The 18,778-nt window shown below is 41.7% G+C and overlaps 1 protein-coding gene and 1 long non-coding RNA gene across 2 annotated transcripts; both read left to right on the top strand.

Annotated features, from left to right (window-relative positions):
- The first annotated feature begins 8,040 nt into the window (after positions 1-8,040).
- On the top strand, positions 8,041-9,435 carry LOC143109430 (uncharacterized). The gene is made up of 3 exons (XR_012983858.1): positions 8,041-8,091; positions 8,514-8,762; positions 9,235-9,435. It is a non-coding gene; the product is annotated as an uncharacterized LOC143109430 (long non-coding RNA).
- A 1,527-nt stretch (positions 9,436-10,962) lies between these two features.
- Positions 10,963-16,354, top strand: LOC143110358 (cell adhesion molecule CEACAM5-like). The gene is made up of 6 exons (XM_076273225.1): positions 10,963-11,020; positions 14,492-14,786; positions 14,936-15,205; positions 15,379-15,681; positions 15,937-16,185; positions 16,332-16,354. The coding sequence occupies exons 1-6, from the start codon at positions 11,006-11,008 to the stop codon at positions 16,352-16,354; spliced, it is 1,155 nt and encodes a 384-aa protein (XP_076129340.1). The 5' UTR covers positions 10,963-11,005.
- The last annotated feature ends 2,424 nt before the right edge of the window (positions 16,355-18,778 follow it).

The following is an 18,778-nucleotide window of genomic DNA, read 5'->3' as shown; positions in this document are numbered from 1 at the left end:
CAGTGGTGTGTGGTGGACCGGGCCTTTCCTGAGTGGTGAGGCTGATGCTAAGAGAGCAAAATAGCTCAGCCTGTGAGGGATGAGTTCTTGTGTTCTGCGCAAGGGCTCTTCTTCAATAGACTGTAATAGTGAACAGTAAGTCATTGCAGACTAACCCATTAATGACTAACAACTAAAAATAGTTGATCAAGGAAAAGGCCCACAGATTAAGTTCTATAAGTGGAATTGACTTGATATTTGGTGTGAGACTATACGTGGCAAAACTAAACATTGTGATTGCACATACCGTATCTATCATGCCATAATTGGTAGTCAAAGTTGTGCTTAATAAAAAAACAATGCAAATAATCACAAAAGGTTCAACAATCATTTGACATTATAAATGTCAGATTTGCACTGAAACATATTCAACATATAAGACACAACTTCTCCTGAATCCAACAGAACCAGCCACTTGATGTAACTTAGTTCTAAGATACAGTCATTTATGTTAACATACTATTTTTAGTTGTTGGTCACATGGGGTTACACAACTCCTAAAAACACATATGGAAATACAGGTTCCTGTGATCACATGGCCAAAGAATTTATGCCACAGTGCCTTAAAGTTGCTCTAAGCGATGTTACACGGTTTCTAAGCTAAAACATTTTTTGTCACATACTGCAAACATCACCTCACCATCCGCTAGCTGCCTGTGCCCTGACACTGTAAAAGAATACGGTCTCTGTGGACAGCCCAGGCTCCAAAAACAGCAACACTGGTGATGCTCAACATTGCTTAGAGCACTTTTAAGTAAACATTTATTGTAAAAAAAGATTTTACTATTTGGTTGAAGGTACAATTGATGAGAAATGTAGCTCCATGACAATGACTTTCAATGCATTTCTATGAACATCATAGGAAAGAATGCATTCAGATGAACTAATGACCTTTTCCTTTAAACTTCGACTATAGACATTAATGGGCTAATGATCAATGAATTGAATTCTATGAATGAATCAAATGTAACGGAAAGCCGGGGAGGTGGTTTCAACTGACATATCTCCGAGTTTGTGGATGATAATGGATGGTATGTGATGTGTTACAGAGTCTGCTGAGAACACCACGAACAACAAACCATGTGAGTTCAGCTAAGCAATGCACAATCACTGATCTTCAGTCATCTTTTGTCTTATCTGTGAACGCTTATGTGTGAACGGTTTGCATTTATATATATGTTAATAATATATATATTATTACTGTATATACTGTATATTATTGTCTATATTTGCCTTGCCTGGTATCATTGTGAGACTTTTTAATGTCTTGTGTTAAACAGATGGGCCTCGGTCTTTAAAGATCTCCGGGGCAGATGTGGTCACAGAGGGAGTCAAGTCCACTTTCTTGTGCTCTGCTGAATGCTACCCATACTGCACGTACACCTGGAATGTGAATGGCCAGATTCTCCATGGCAATGGGATCGACTTCACTGCTGGAGGATTTATGCCACAAATCCTCAACTGCGAGGCTACGAATCCAACCACGGGAGAGACCGCCAGCATTAACAAGACTGTGGGAGTTACAGGTACTATGATGGGGGGGGGGGGGCGGAGGTGGGGGTGCTTGGAATGATGACGCTGATGCCAAGACAGTAAAATACCTTAGTCTGTGAGGGAGGAGTAAAGGGTGTGTGTGTAAGGACTGGCCCATCCACCAACCCACCACATGCCCCTCGAAAACTCCCTTCCCCTGGACAATCCCAACGCTGGACTATTGAACTTTCTGTCACTAAATCAGGAATAACGAATTACCATAACGGATACGTAATCATCCCACCTCTTGTAACTTTCAGCTCAAGTGCTTAACACCATGTCTTATTCTCTACACCCGACTATCATATGCATTTGTCATGTATACAGACCTTACTGTCATGTACTGACCCTAGGCAGATGGGTCAGGCCCTTGAGTCGTGGATCTGCTCGAGGTTTCTTCCTATATATATCTCCAATTCTAGGGAGTTTTTCCTCGCCCCTGTTACCCATGGGCCTCTCTCTTGCTTTCCTTTTCTTCCTTTCTTTCCTTCTTTCTCTGATTGCCTACATTCTGTAAAGCGCCATGATACATGTGTTATGTTTTGGCGCTCTATAAGCACAATAAATTGAAAATTGAAATTGAATCTATGGAATTAAAGTAAAGACGATGAATGAATAGATAATGTGTTTTGGTATGCATATCTGGTGTACATTATTCAGAATTTGTTTTACAATGACCACTGCCATTTCAAATGAACAATTTTATAAAGTAATAATAGTTTCTCTGTTTTGCAATCTGGTACAGCTCGTACTGTCAGTGAGATGCCACCGACCGTTGCCACCAAGAGACCATGTAAGTCCAGCCATGCAGTGGACAGTCCCTGAACGTCACTGTCATACAGTTGTACTGTGAGGTGCTCACCTCCAGCCTTGCAGCTTCGCTCTCCCCCTACCCGGAGAAACACAAATTGCTTAACAGAAATTGTACAATAGTCTACTATTTGTATGAAATCATGTAATGTTACCTTGTTTGTGGACATGGCTCTTCAGAGACGTGTCCAGGGGATAGGTGCAAGCCATGAGTGGTATTCATGACAGTTGTATAAAGTATGGATACCCCACAACTATAGGGAGAGCCCCTGTAGAAAAAAAATCTGCATCGGATGCCTTTAAAACATCAAAGTTTCCAATGAAACTGAAACTCATATGTCCACTGCACAGAGATGTAAAAGTCCAGCTTCAGGAGGTAAAAGTCCTGCCATGTATTGATACCTGTGCACTTAACACAGATGATTCCATTAGATTAGCTGATCTACCTGGCTTAAAAGTTGTGCTAATTAGAATTAGCTGATTAAGTGAACGGTTGGAATTAAAAATGTGGCAGGACTTTTACTTTCTGAAGCCGGACTTTTACACCTCTGCGCAATGCAAAAAAGTCCAATGATCAGTTTGTACATGAAATCATTCTGCGTTTATACTGTATGTCTCACCATATGTCATTTTACAACTATTTTGAATGTCTTGTTTGTAACAGATGGCCCTCAGTCTTTGGAGATCACCGGGGCGGATGTGATAAAAATAAGTGTCTCGAACCATTTCACATGTTCTGCAGAATGCTACCCACCCTGCACATACACTTGGAATGTGGATGGGAGCATAGTTCATGGAAGTCAGATGGACCTTACTATTCCTGGACCTGCGCCACCACAAGTTCTCAACTGCGAAGCTAAGAATCCACTCACAGAAAAGACGGCCAACATTACCAAACGTGTGCCAGTGTCAGGTACAGTGGTTTGTGATAGGTGTCCTCATTGGTAATGTGGTTGATACTGAATACTTGGCTGAGACCAGACCACTTCTCAAATCTCAATTGGTCTGGGGACCTTTCATTCATTGTTGTGTGTATGGTATTCCTAGTATACTGTAATACAGTGATATACAGTGCCTATAAAAAAGTCTTCAGCCCTATGCTAAAGTTGACTAAAAAGATGATGATGTGGGGTTATTTTAATTCCAAAGGCCAAGGGAACTTTATCAGGATGTATACCCTGGATCCATGAAATAACTGGGCTTTAAAAATAAAAATATGCCTGCCTCTATGGGAATTCAACATCAAGGTTTAGCATTGGGGTATGAATACTTATGCACCCTGTATTTTAATGAAGAACATTTATATATTTACGATACATTATTCATTCACAAAGAAAATTGGTGTCCTTAAAGGTTGGATTTTTCCTCATTCTTTTAATTGAGGAATTAAGATCCAGTTCCAAGATTTTTTTTTTTATTCCTCTTTTTAGTCAACTTTAGCATGGGGCTAAAGACTTTTTTATAGGCACTGTATGATATGCTTGTTCCGATGAGTTCTGATGGTTTTAAAAGGGCCCTCTGTTCTTGTTTTAATAGACGCCATAGAGGGGCCCACGGCTGTGGAGATCACAGGGGTGGATGTGATGACAGTCGGAGTCCATTATACCTATGAGTGTTCTGCAGAATGCTCTCCATCTTGCACATACACATGGACTGTGAATGGGCAGCAGACACTACATGGATCAATGGTCATTGACGTTGTTATGGATGGACTTGCAGCGCCACAAGTCCTCAACTGCGAGGTCACCAATATAGCCTCAGGAAAGACTGCCAGCGTTACCAAGACGATGCCAGTGGCAGGTAAAGTGATGGGATGGGTGCTTTGGTCAGTGATGAAGCTGATGGGTGCTTTGGTCAGTGATGAAGCTGATGGGTGCTTTGGTCAGTGATGAAGCTGATGGGTGCTATTGGTAAGTGATGAAGCGGATGCTGAGAGAGAGAAATAGCTCAGTCTGTGAAGGAAGAGTGTGTCTAAAGACTAATAGTGAAGAGTAATAGTGTAATAGTGTAGTGTAAGAGTAATAATAATGTAATAATGATGTGATGATCTGGAAACTATTTGTGTATGCATGTGTTATGTTTGTTATTCTGGTGTTGCAATACAGTGGCCTATACATAAGTATTTTGACAAAAGATTTTAACTATTTGTCTGGTGACAATTATGTGGTGCACGTGTTTTTTTTTTTTTAGATGGACCCTCCAATGTCACTATCTCAGCCCCAGAAAAGTTAGTAAATGGAGTTGAGTGTACATTTGTGTGCTCTGCTATTTGCGACCCTTCGTGTAGCTATGATTGGTTCATTGATCACAAAACGTGGAAAAATGACAGCCGTGAACTACAATACACACCACCATCAGACACCAAATCAGCAACTGTGATTTGCAAGGCTCAAAACACGCTATCTGGCCTTTTTGTGGAATCCTCTGTCACTGTCTCAGTAGAAGGTGAGTAAGTGATAGACAATAACAATTGTATTATAACAATGAGTATATCTTGAATGTGTGATAACAAATCTGTAATGCCTTTGGAATAAATGAAATGAAAAAGATTCAGACTTCATCACAGTGAGTAGAGATGAGTTGATTATTTAAATTTATTTGAAAACATCGTTTCACATGACTTTGTAAAGAAAATGTAAGGGGTCATAAAGTGTCTAGGTGTGTGGTCCATCAAACAGCTAAACAGTAAACTGTGTAAACCTTGGATAATAGTATAGTATAGTATATATACTCTTTTGATCCCGTGAGGGAAATTTGGTCTCTGCATTTATCCCAATCTGTGAATTAGTGAAACACACTCAGCACACAGTGAACACACAGTGAGGTGAAGCACACACTAATCCCGACGCAGTGAGCTGTCTGCTACAGCAGCGCTCGGTGGGCAGCGAGGGGTTAGGTGCCTTGCTCAAGGGCACTTCAGCCGTTCCTACTACTCCAGCAACCGCCCGGTTACAAGTCCAAAGCGCTAACCAGTAGGCCACGGCTGCCCCCAATAATAAAGCTTGGGCATGTGATGTGTTTCAGGAGCTACGGCTGGAGAGAATCCCAAGAGCACCACCACCAAATTACCATGTGAGTCCCACCATGCAGTGGCCAGCATCTGATCACCGGTGTCATGCAATCGGATACATCAATGCCTCTTTCATGAAGAATACTGCAGCTCTTTGCCTCCCCAGATATCAGTTTAAAAATGGTTCATGTCTTGTTTTAAACAGATGGGCCTCAGTCTGTAAAGATCTCTGGTGCGGATGCGATCACAGTTGGAGTTTCGTACAATTTCACATGTTCTGCAAAATGCTATCCTCCCTGCACGTACACCATGTCCATCGATGGGGCAACTGGACATGGAGACTACATCGGCATCAGTATCGGTGGCCCTGCTGCTCCCCAATTCATCGCCTGTGTGGCTAAGAATCCAGCCACCGGAGTGTTCGCCAGCACGAGCAAGACAGTGCGCGTGGCAGGTACAGTGATGGGTGATGATGGGTGCTTTCATGAACGATGCAGCTGAGATGCCAAGAGAGTGAGGGTGAGGGTGAGAGCCAGCATGTGAGGAAAGAGTTTGAATTACGCCAACTTTATAAGAGGATACCTGTTTTCTATTACAATGAGTAGATAGATAGATAGATAGATAGATAGATACTTTATTGATCCCTAAGGGGAAAGTCAAGGTCTCAGTAGCATACAGACATCACACACAACATGCACTTACAGCAGAAAAAGTAAGTATATAAATATAAAAATCTCCACTGCACAATAGAGACAGTCAAAGATAAAAGAAATACTAAAATACTAAATACTAAATATACTAAATAAACTACAGTAGAGGTAGTTAACAATATAGTAGTAGTGCACTTGCATTTCTCTGTTTTGTTCAGATTTTAAAAGAGCCTTCTGTTTCTTTTTTGTTAAAAAAAAAACAGACATAAATGTGGGACCCATAGATGTGGAGATTAAAGGGGTGGATGTAGTGTCAGTGGGAGTCCCGTCCACCTTCTATTGCTCAGCAGAATGCTCCCCGGCCTGCACCTACACCTGGAATGTGAATGGGGAAACCGTGCATAGATATTCTCAGATCGACGTGGTTCTTCATGAAGGCTCAACACCATGGACTACACTACCCCTCAGCTGTGAGGTCAGGAATCCAGCCACTGGGAAGACGGTCACCGTTAGCAAAACGGTGCCAGTAGCAGGTACTGTGGGATGTGAAGGATGGGTGCTTTTACTGGTGGGGGTGAAATCGCTGTGTGTCTGTAGGGGAGGAATTCATGTAGGCCTACTGGGTGTGTACCCTGGAAATCCAGAGTTCTCGCAAGAGCACAGTGGAATTGTCTCTGAGAGACACTCTAGCAATGAGCAATGATGCACGTTACTTTTTCCCCTTGCATCCCGTGGAACCAATCAAATCGTATCTGATATAGGCGGGCCAGAGGCGAGCTAAACTGATGGCGACAACGCTGCAACGTTGGAAACATTGATCGTAGTGTTATCCAATTGCGTCGAAGTCCGGAATCATTCAGAGTAAACATTGGTCTAGTGTTATCCAATTGCATGCAGGGAGATTTTCAAATGCATGCTTGGTGCCGCCCCTCGAGTTGGGCCATTACATTGTTCGTGGCCAGACCCTTAATCTTTCTAGATTATCAGGGTCTGGATTTTCCAGGCTACTGGGTGTGTGTAAGGACTGAGTCATTGAACATAGATGCGATATTAAAGTAAAGAGTGACAATTATCAAATTACTGTTTTTGTATGCATTGTGTATTTTATCCTAGTGGTGCATTACAATGACTTTAAGGCTTAGAGTATGAACTTTAATATAACTTTAATATAACTTTAATTAGCTTTTAGAACTACCTAAACACTTTCCTCCTACAGGACTATGTCAAACAACAACTCCCACAACTAATTTGACTTGAAGTGATGACATGTACAGTATATTTGTCTTGTCAATTTTTAAGCCTTATTCTTGACTTCTAATCATGTCCTATGTATATTCTTTTCAGAGGGACCTTTGAATGTCAGTATTGCTGCACACAAAACGCTGGTGAATGGAGATGAGTATACATTTGTGTGCTCTGTGGCTTCCTGCCACCCTTCCTGTATCTATAGCTGGTTCATTGGTGACCAAACATGGGCAAACAGCACCAATGAGCTGCAGTACACAGCACCATCCAACCCAAAAACCACTGTGACTTGCAAGGCACAAAACACCTTATCTGGTATTTATGTGGAATCCACTGTCACTTTTTCATTGACAGGTATGTGTATCCCTTTTAATAGATACAGTAAAGACAAATAAAGAAGTTTAATATTATCTGTGCTGAATATGCATTACATAAAAAACAATCTATTTGAATCAAATTAAATGGAAAGGTGGCAAGCTGGTTTTCACTGTTACTGGCAGGCTACACCAGGCACATATAACTGAAGCGTTCTGTTCGCAGAGCGTGTGCTACAACAGTTAGCTTCCACTATAATCAATGGAACTGGCCACACCAGACATGAAAACGGTTCATACATTCCAAAAAAATTAGACCAGAAACTAAAACCATTTTTACACTCCGTGAAGGGAGTGCTTCAATTGTACGGCCAGTGTAGCCCGGCTATTCAGGTTATGAATGTGTTAGCTTTCGATTGTAAAGGAGTGCAATGTGTTTCAGGAGATACCGCCAGTCAGGAGCTGGAGAGAATGAACACCAACACACCGTGTGAGTCCAGGCATCCTGTGTCCAGTCACTAATAATCAGTCTCGTGTGTTGTAGTTGTGCTGTGTTTTTGGTTATGGAGGCATGTCAGTAGCCCCAATGTTACGAATGCATGTTTTCTTTCATAGTACACAGAATCAACTACCAAAAACTACAAAACTACTACTACCAAAAACACAGTTGAGACATATATCCACATATACATCAATGCCTGAGTTTGGGACAACCAGTACCGGTAATTCCCTATATAGGACACTATATAGTGAATAACTACATGCTGGATATTCATTATGTAGTGAACGAGTGATGCCCTGAAATCAGAGTATGTCTGTTCAAAAATTAGAATTTAGACTGTCTGTTCTGCTGCATGTATTAGTCTTACTATATATAATCTTAAAATCGTTTTAATGTGTTTTTTTAAACAGATGGTCCTCAGTTTTTGAAGATCATCGGGGAGGATGTGCTTACAATTGGACTCCCGTACAGTTTTGTGTGTGCTGCTGAATGCTATCCACCCTGCACATACACCTGGAATGTGAATGGGAAAATAATTCCGGGAAGTGTGATTGACTTCACGTTTTCTGGACAGTCTCTACCAGAAGTCCTCAACTGTGTGGCTAAGAATCCGGCCTCTGGAAAGACAGCCAGTGTTAACAGAACTGTGCAAGCATCAGGTACTGTGGTGTGTGATGGGTAGGCTACTTTTATTAGGGATGCAGCTGTCACAAGAGTAAAATACTCCTGTCTGTGGGAGACGACTTCATGCACTGTGTGTGTGTGTGTTAAGCCATTGAACACAGATGTGATTTTAGAGTGAGGAGTGTGAATATACCGTGTGTACTATTTGTGTATGTATGTATGTTGTCTATGGTATTTATTTTCCTCATTACAATGGTGTGTAATATGATATCAGTTCAAACTGGCAAATTTAAAAATCAGAATCAGCTTTTATTGGTCAGGTTTGCGTAAACAAACAAGGAATTTGACTCCGGTTAATCTTTGCTCTCAAAGTACAACACTCACTTAACATATAAGAATCGAAAAAATAAAAAATGTAAAAGAATAAAAATTTTTTTACTAAAAGTGCATTTCTGTCTTACCAGTTATGATTTTAAAAGAGCCCTCTGTTTCTCTTTTTCAATATAGACATAAAAGAGGGGCCCACATCTGTGGAGATCACAGGAGTAGATGTGGTCACCGTAAAAGTCCCGACCAGTTTCGAGTGTTTTGCTAACTGCTCCCCAGCCTGCACATACACCTGGAGTGTTGAAGGGGAGATATCACACGGAAGCAGCCTTGACTTTGTTCTTCCCCAGCTGTTGCCACCACAGGATCTAACCCAAAACCTAACCCTTACCCTCAACTGTGAAGCTAAGAACCCAGCCACAGGACAGACTGCCAGTGTTAGCAGGACAGTGCAAGTGGCAGGTACAGTTGTGTGTGGTGTGTGGGTACTCTCATGAGAGAAGAAGCTGATGCTGATGAGAGTGAAATAACTTAATCTGTTGGGAAGAGTTATTGCATTATTTTATTACAATGAGTTATTCCTATTTCTGTTGACAAAGGTATCATTATTTGTCTGATAACTACTAAAACTACATCAACTCTTTTCCTCTAAGAAGGCTATAGTGGAGTATTAAACCCAAAGACCTTTGCACATCACTGATGGCAGATAAGTTGGCACTATCACTTTGTGATCTTGACTGCAAATGTTGCACGTGTGTTCTTTTCCCAGAGGGACCGTTAAATGTCAGTCTCACCGCACCTACAAAACTGGTGATTGGAGCCGAGGCCACATTTGTCTGCTCTGCTTTTTGTTACCCTTCCTGTACTTATGATTGGCTCATTGATGACCAAACCTGGAAAACTGGCGGCAGCGAACTACAGTTCACAACACCAGCTGACATTGAATCAGCTACTGTGATTTGCAAGGCTCAAAACATCCTATCTGGCCTTATTGCAGAATCCGCTGTCACTGTTTGGGTGGAAGGTAAGTAAATGCCTTCAACAGACAACAGCAATAATATTAACCTAATAACATTATGATAACACCAGGGCTATTTTGTATAAGATATTTTAAGGTATTTCGTATTAAGTATAGTATAGTATAACATGAGCTATTTGTATTGTGCTTGTCTTTTTCTGAAAATAGAGGGGCCTAAATCTGTGGAGATTGAAGGGCTGGATGTGGTCACAGTGGGTGTACCATACGCTTTTGAGTGTTTAGCATACTGCTCCCCTCCTTGCACATTCACCTGGAATGTGGCTGGAAAAACAGTGCAGGGAAACAAACTTGACTTTTATCTTCGTGGACTTTCACCACCACAAGCTCTCAGCTGTGAGGCTAAGAATCCAATGACTGGAAAGACTGCCAGCTTTACCAAAATTCTGCAAGTGGCAGGTACGTCGTGTATGTGACGAATGCTTTCATGGGTGATGAAGATGACTGCAAACTTCCCTTAGTCTGTGACGGAGGAGCTACTCCAGATGTCTTATGACAAAGCTATCCCTGTTTATCTGATAACTACTAAAACAATATTAACTCTTTCCATTTAGAGGACTATCAGACAGCCAACTCCCACAATTTGCCATTAGTGATGGCATAAAAGATAGCACTGTTATTACTCAATCCTTATTGAGTTTCTTCAACAGTAACGTGACACATTGGTATTCTTTTCAGAGGGACCTTTAAATGTCAGTATCACAGCACCTAAAATGTTGGCGAATGGAGTCGAGTCCACATTTGTGTGCTCAGCTGTGTGCTACCCGTCCTGTAACTACAGCTGGTATATCGGTGACCAAACACGGACAAACTCCCGTAAACTACATTACACGGCACCACCTGAGACCACATTAACAACTGTGATGTGTAAAGCACAGAACACTTTATCTGGCCTTTTTGTGGAATCCATCAGTAATGTTTGGATGGCACGTAAGTAACCATTCAATAAGTACTGGTAATATGTAGTTGCATAATAAAGTAGATGTACCGCAGAGCGGTACAAAATATGACCGCTGCCCAGTCCAGCACATTTTTTCCTCAAAAATAAATCACGCTGAAAGGCCTATATGATTCTAACTGTCTCACTAAATTGCATTATCCACACTCAATTCTCACTGGTATCTGCTAGACAACAAGTACCAAAACATGATTAGTTCATAGATTTCACATGTAAAATTCATTTTATACAACCCCACCCCCATCTTGCCTGTTCATAATTCTGAGAAATTCTTGAATTGTGTGCATGTGTGCGTGTACACGTTTATGTTTATGTGTGTGGGTGTGGGTGTGTGTGTGTGTGTGTGTGTGTGCGTGCTTGTGTGTTTGCCTGCATATGTGTGTTTGTGCATGTGCATGCATGCGTACATATGTCTACTGTGTGAGTATGCAGGGTGCGATTTGTAGGGGGGGATGGTGAGGATTTCCCCCCCTCTGGTTTTCCTATCCCTACCTCTGCTAAATTATTTTTATCCCCGGTGGGGACAACATTTATCCCCCTCTGCCCCTCATATTGATTAATGCTACTTCATATAAGTAAAGCACTGCAACGAGAAGGATTCAGTGAAGTATAATGTTTTAGAACCTTCAAAATTAGAAAACTGATGCAACTGAGATGGAGGACAACTGCACGTAGAACGTAGGCCTATTGTCCGAAGGAACTTACATTAAATGAGGAGATAGGCTATTTGCTGAATGTCACAAAAAGTGTTAGGCCTACAGAAATTGCTTGGCATCGCTTATTCAATGGCTCTCTACCGAAACACCTGTAGTTTGCGGAGGACGAACGAGAAAGCACTCGTTTGATAAATCAGCCAGTAGGCTAGGCCTAGTAGACAAATAACTTTTAGAAATAATCTGTACTGCAAAAACGAATGTTGGTGGGTATTTAAACTATCTAGTGGGTGTTTTAACAGCTGCAAGAAATAGAAGCGTCATGGTCTTTATGTTCTGGTTCGTAAATTATTTTCATAAAACTTCAAGTTGCCCTATAACTTTACTCTCCAAACTCTTCACTGCACTGTAGGCAATTAACTGACAGTATGATAGGCTATTTATTTTCTGTAGGATACAATAAACACATTTTTTCAACTTTTGCAATATTACGCACTTGGCTACTGAATGCAAATCAGCAGGAGAGAGAATGCACGTAGCCTACGCAGCGTGTAGTGCAATGTGTAGGCTATTTGGTTACCAACTAACACTGTTAGCCAATTCACTAACTTAAGACTTCAGTGCCATCATATACAACGTTTTTTTACACAACAAATACAGAAAGGATGGAGGCAGCAAAAGTAGAGGAGTCATTTCAGATGGGGCAAGAACAAGGTGAATTTGTATGCTTGTCAAAACGTAGTCCTACCCTGCATTAGAGGAGCTGATCATCATACCAAGCACACTCGCTGTTTAAAGTCATACACCACGGTAAACTAAAACTAAAATGTTACAAAGGTGGGAAAAATAATATAGGGTATTATTAGCCATGACATTACTAGGCTATGAATCGTTTGTATTTTTTTTTTTGGGGGGTGTGGGGGGGGAGGGTTTACAAACTTATTCAAAATCATCCCCCCCTCTGGTTTTTACACAAATCGCACCCTGTGAGTATGTGTCATACGTATGATTACTGTGAATGTATGTGTGTGCGTGTGTATCTGTTTATGCACATGTGTGCACATGGAATGGGTCAACTGGCCTATAGGTGGCCGGAGACAGTTTTCTGTGAATATCTCGAGAACCGTAGGGCCTAGGAGGTCCACCTTTTTTTTGTATGTTGGTCTTAAGGGGGCATGTCAACCCATCCCATTACCACTTATTTCATGTATAGCGCCACCTAGTTAAAAATTAAAAAGCAAAAAATTAGGTGTTTTCATCACAATATCTCTGGCTGACATGGTCAAAACTGCACGAAATTGAAAGTGTAGGATCATTATGACACCCTCCGAATGCATGCCAAGTTTTGTGAACTTTCGTTCATGGGGGGCCTTACAATAAAATAATTTATGTGTACATTTAGTGACCGTACACCAAGGATTCCCGGGACACTGAAAGACCGGAGTACACGAAACTTGGTGGGCATGTAACCCCACATGGATAGCATGGAACCATCATTTTTTGTTTTGATCTGTAGCCGTACTGCCAGCTGTACTGGACCCACCGAAAGGAGGGTAGGGCAGACACATTTTTCTGTGAATATCTTGAGAACCGTAGGGCCTACACACGCACACACATACATTCACAGTTATCATACGTATGACACTCACACAGTAGACATATGTACGCATGCATGCACATGCACAAACACACATACGCAGGCAAACACACAAACACGCGCACACACACACACACACACACACACACACACACACACACACACACATAAACATGTACACGCACACATGCACACAATTCAAGAATTTCTCAGAATTATGAACAGGCAAGATGGGGGTGGGGTTGTATAAACTGAATTTTACATGTGAAATCTATGAACTAATCATGTTTTGGTACTTGTTGTCTAGCAGATACCAGTGAGAATTGAGTGTGGATAATGCAATTTAGTGAGACAGTTAGAATCATATAGGCCTTTCAGCGTGATTTATTTTTGTGGAAAAAATGTGCTGGACTGGGCGGCGGTCATATTTTGTACCGCTCTGCGGTACATCTAGTTTTCCTAATAATGACCGGCGTTAATGACCTTACTTATTGTGTGGCCCCCCATGAACGGAATTCCATGAAACTTGGCGTGCATTCAGAGGGTGTCATAATGATCTTACACTTCCATGTCATAATGAGGGTGTCATAATGATCTTACACTTCCATTCCGTGCCGTTTTGACTATGTTAGGTCACAGATACCTGCGATTACAACACCTCATTTTTACTTTTTTGTGTTTAACTAGGTGGCGCTATACATGAAATGAGTGGTTATGGAATGGGTTGACATGGCCCCTTGAGATCAACATACAAAAAAAATGGTCCTCCTAAACCCTACGGTTCTTGAGATATTCACAGAAAACTGTGTCTGCCCTACCCCTCTTTCGGGGGGGTCCAGTCCAGCGGGGGGGCTACAGATCAAAACGAAAAACGATGGTTCCATGTTATCCATGTGGGGTTACATGCCCACCAAGTTTCGTGTACCTCGGTCTTTCAGTGTCAAGGGAATCCTTGACGGAAATTTGGACATGCGGAAAAAAAACAAAACAAAAAAAAAAACCGCTTCGCTGCGCGGCGGTCATAATAACAACGACAACAACATCAATATTACTACTACTAATAATAATAATAATAATTATTATTATTATAAAAGGTTTGGTGACTGTCAGGGTCTTAGTGTATATGAGAAATGAGATTATTGGTATTTTCTGTGTTTGGTAAAGCAGATGTATGTGTTTGATGTTCCTCAGAGGGGCCTAAGGATGTAACCATTAAAGGACCATCATCTGTGATAGTAGGGAACACATTCTCCTACTATTGCCTTGCTGACTGCGTTCCTGCATGTAACATCACATGGCGTTTCGAAGGGAGAACCCTCACTGGGGAGTCAGTGTCTGTGCCCATCCTCCAGGGAGGGGAGGCTGTGCTGGGCAACAGGCTGGTCATCAGTGTGGAAGACTACATTCAGACGGAGCTGCTGCAGTGCACTGCGGTCAACGTTCTCTCTGGCCAGTCTGAGACTGTCATGATGGCTATCAATGTGACTGGTAAGGAAGGCATTTCATGTGTAACAGAGCTGTAACTTTTTTTTTTTCAAGGAAAGACTGATGATGACAAAGGTTTCAGTGCTGGGTAATACCTTATTTGCTGCTCACATATTAAATCAATAAAACAATCTTTTTCTCTCCTTCACCAGATCCAATTGCAGTTCAGCCCAACACTGAAGCACAACCAAGAACAAACAGGTTGTATTCACTGCAGTGTGCTGGAGCAGAGCAAGGATCTTATATTCAGTGGACCAAAAATGGGGAAGCATTGTCTACAAGTGTCAGCGTCCATCTTTCTGACGATAATGTTTTTCTTATATTTGATCCACTCCATCCATTTGATACAGGCGTGTATCAGTGTATTGTTACAGAGCAAGGAAAAGTCATCCCTGGAATTCCATACGAGTTGAATGTCATTTGTAAGTACATGAGAATGTATGATATGGTTGTGTACATCTTTGTGAATGTATTTGATCTGCCCCTACACATGGGTGGTTATTTTAACCTTGGCACAATATAGTCAATATTGCCTAGTAGTTTTTTTTAAGCAGATTATATTCCATATACAACCAGTGTGCCTTATATTTCATAGATGGGCCAGGAACTCCTGACACAGCATCTATCTCTGGTGGAAAAATATTGAGACAGAAACCGATTGATGTCCTTCGCCTTCTCCATGGATCTTCAGCAACCTTACACTGCTCCTCTCAGTGCTACCCAGCATGCACCTACGAGTGGACTTTGGGGGATAAAGTTGTGTCCACAAATGCCACATTCTCGATCAGGTCAGCAAGTGAGGCTGATGTCGGTGTTCTCCTCTGTACAGCTTCTAATCCAGACGTCCATACTGTCCCTACAAGCTACACCAGTGCTAGTCTTTCCATTGAGCTGATTGGTGAGTTTACCACTGTCATATTTTTTCTGATAAAAAATCTTTGACAAATGAGCAAAGGATGTGCAAAGGATAACATCATGGACGATATGCAGGGAGAATGCTTAACACATTTCTGAAGCATACTGTATAACACTACATTTTACTTATAAGAGAATGTGATTATTATAAAAATGTATGTTGCCATGGACTATTTAGGAGTAGGTGTTTTTATAAAGATGCTCTTTAACCTCTCTCTGCCCTCTCCATTTCTTGCAGATGGCCCAAAGACGGTCACTATCACTGGCCCAAGCTCAGTGCAAGTAGGTGTGACGGCCACGTTTGAGTGCTCAGCTGTCTGCACCACATTCTGCTTCTACACATGGGAGGTCTATGGGAAAACACTACATGGCAGTAAGGTGGATCTCACTCTCAGTAAATATGTGGCAACAGAAACCATTGTATGCAAAGCGGAGAATACTTTCACTGGAAAGATCGCTACTGCAACTGCAACGATTGACGTTACAGGTAATACAGTGTATCTATATAAAGAATATTATCATTAATATCAGGTTGTTGTACTTGGGAATATATATTTTCAGTCTTGTATAGAAATGTTTACTTTGATGTGATTGTAATTCATTTATGTTCTCTACTGTTTCTATGTTCTGCAGATCCTGACTGGTGTGGTTGTTAAATCCTGATAATTTTTCTAAAATAAATATCTGGTCTATCTAACAGTTCTTCCTTTAAGTTAGTGATTGTTAAAAGAATGCTCCCTGTATTGCTTGGAAACCATGACCCTTGATGGAAAAATACAATATACAAACAAGTTTGGCATTACTTTCAAAAGTGCTATGGCCTCAGAAGTCCTCACCTTTAAGGCTAAGAATCCAGGCACTAGAGCAGTGGTTCTCAAAGTGTGGGGCGGGCCCCACTAGTGGGGAATGGAGACATGACAGGTGGGGTGCCACGTGCAGAAGTTAATGAGTCTTTTTTGTGCCTATCTTTATTCATGCCTTTTTGACAAGGAAGTTCATAACATACATACCACACATAAACATAGGCCTCATACAGGTGAGTATGTAGCATGAGAAAATGAGAAGGAAAAGGCGAAAGTAAGAGAGAGGGAGAAAAATCAAGAGAGAGTGTGTTGGAGTAAAGGAGACAGAGAAAGTATTGCAGGGGAGATGGAGAGAAGGAGAGGGTCATGTTTGGAGTGTGTTGGAGTGGGAGGATGACAATATGCTGATGCTGAGATGTGGCCCTCAGTGGTGTCGTTGCCACTGGCAACATCCCCACTGCGCATGTTGTCATACCGACTTAAGCCACGACAGACATAGCTGGTAGTCACCTCAGTTAACCTTGGAAAGATGTCTTACACAATACCTACTGGCACATACACAGACATAATTTCGACTGACACATGCATATATCTTGATCTTTCTCACTCAAACACATACACACTCTCTCTCTCTATCACACACACACACACACATATACGGTCTCTTACAATACTTTTTAGAATCTATTTGACTCAGCTCCTCATCTCTCAGGCAGATTTGCATGTATTAGCTCTGTGTCACTGCTGACACATCTCAACTGCACTATATGGCTGCAACTGCTACTGTAGTTCTTAGACTGATTGTATGACTCTATGTGTGTGTGTATGTAGCTGTTTGGTAAGGGGGAGATGGGAAGTCCTGATATACATGATATTCGCATAGACCTCTGAAGTTTGCCTACAAAAAAGAACTAAAACTGCCATCTAGCCCTAAGGAATTCGCATAGACCTCTGAAGTTTGCCTACAAAAAAGAACTAAAACTGCCATCTAGCCCTAAGGAGATCCGGGTGTTAATTGAAGCTAACTATCTATGGCAAGTTGCATTGGGAGTTAGCTCTGGAGTAGCAAAAATCTAAGTTTGCACTCTTAAAGGTGCTCTAAGCGATGCCACGCGTTTTTTAGGCTAAAACATTTTATGTCACTTACTGCAAACAGCACCTAACCAACCACTAGCTGTCTGTGTCCTGAATACACAAAAAAAACGCGATCTCTGTGGACAGCCCAGGCTCCAAGAATGGCAACAAAAACAACCTGGGCAAACCTAGCCCATGTTTTCATAACAAACTGTTCCAGCAAATCACAGACGAGATGCGCGTTTAGGAGAGTTTCAATTGCATGGGAGCAGCACGGGAGGGAGGGGGAGGAAGCAGCGAGCTAGCTCTCTGTTTTGTTTGAAAGTCAACAGAAGTGACGTAGCCCAGCATCGCTTAGAGCACCTTTAACGTTTCGAAGATCACAGTACCCACTCAAAGACAGAGGACAAAAGTGTGTTGAGCAAAACGGCTGCATTTCAGACTTCTTCGTCCCCGCGAGGGTTTAACAGGTTCAATAATTCAAATTCCGCATGTTATTTTCCCAAAGGAATAATCGCAAGATACCGGATTTCAAAGATGGCAGCTTTTTTGTAGGTGAACTTCAGAGGTTTATTGGAAGAAAGCAAATGCAAGGACTTACAAATGTGTATACAAGGCTGACTTGAGCAAGGTGTAGAATGTCTATGATAAGCAAGCGTGCAAGCAAGCGTGCAAGCGTGCAAAGTTGAATTTCTCACAGGTGTCAGCAGGGATGGATTACTGCATGGGCCTACTGCAGGGAGCCCTGAAGCCCAAGCCTTTGCATGGAATCACTGCCTCAATATCAACAAATCAGGATGTAGGCTATGAATCTGATTGAATTAAAGTATTGGCCACCAGAATACAGGAAATCACATCAAACAAATAAAAAAAATCTAGGGGAGGACCCCCAAACCCCCCCTCCCCCTCCCACATATGCAACAATTAGTGGGGGGCCCTTAATACATCTGAGCCCAGGGGCCCGAAAGTTCATAATCCGTCCATGGGTGCCAGTGACGACTTAAAAGTGATGAACACCTCTGAATAGGTGGCGAACTACATACGTACAGACTAGGTAAAGGAGAGGGGTTGATCACTTTTAAGTGCCATTAAAATGTTAAGATAAATGCAAATACTTACATTTCAAGCCATATTTCTTTAAACATGAGCTGTCGTCGTCACACCCATTCGCCACCTGTTCAGAGGTGTTCATCACTTTTAAGT

This window comes from Alosa pseudoharengus, unplaced genomic scaffold (assembly GCF_046254945.1).
Source record: "Alosa pseudoharengus isolate Yale_2024_CS ecotype anadromous, Long Island Sound unplaced genomic scaffold, YU_APseudo_1.1 YU_APseudo_1.1_scf_7, whole genome shotgun sequence".
Classification (NCBI taxonomy): Eukaryota; Metazoa; Chordata; class Actinopteri; order Clupeiformes; family Clupeidae; genus Alosa; species Alosa pseudoharengus.
This window is presented reverse-complemented; position numbering and strand designations above follow the sequence as displayed.

Excerpts from the sequence above, each read along its gene's own strand:
- LOC143110358 (XM_076273225.1), top strand. Across the intron at positions 15,206-15,378 it reads ATACGAGTTGAATGTCATTT|ATGGGCCAGGAACTCCTGAC; the intron begins GTAAGTACATGA and ends TATATTTCATAG. Across the intron at positions 16,186-16,331 it reads TGCAACGATTGACGTTACAG|ATCCTGACTGGTGTGGTTGT; the intron begins GTAATACAGTGT and ends TATGTTCTGCAG.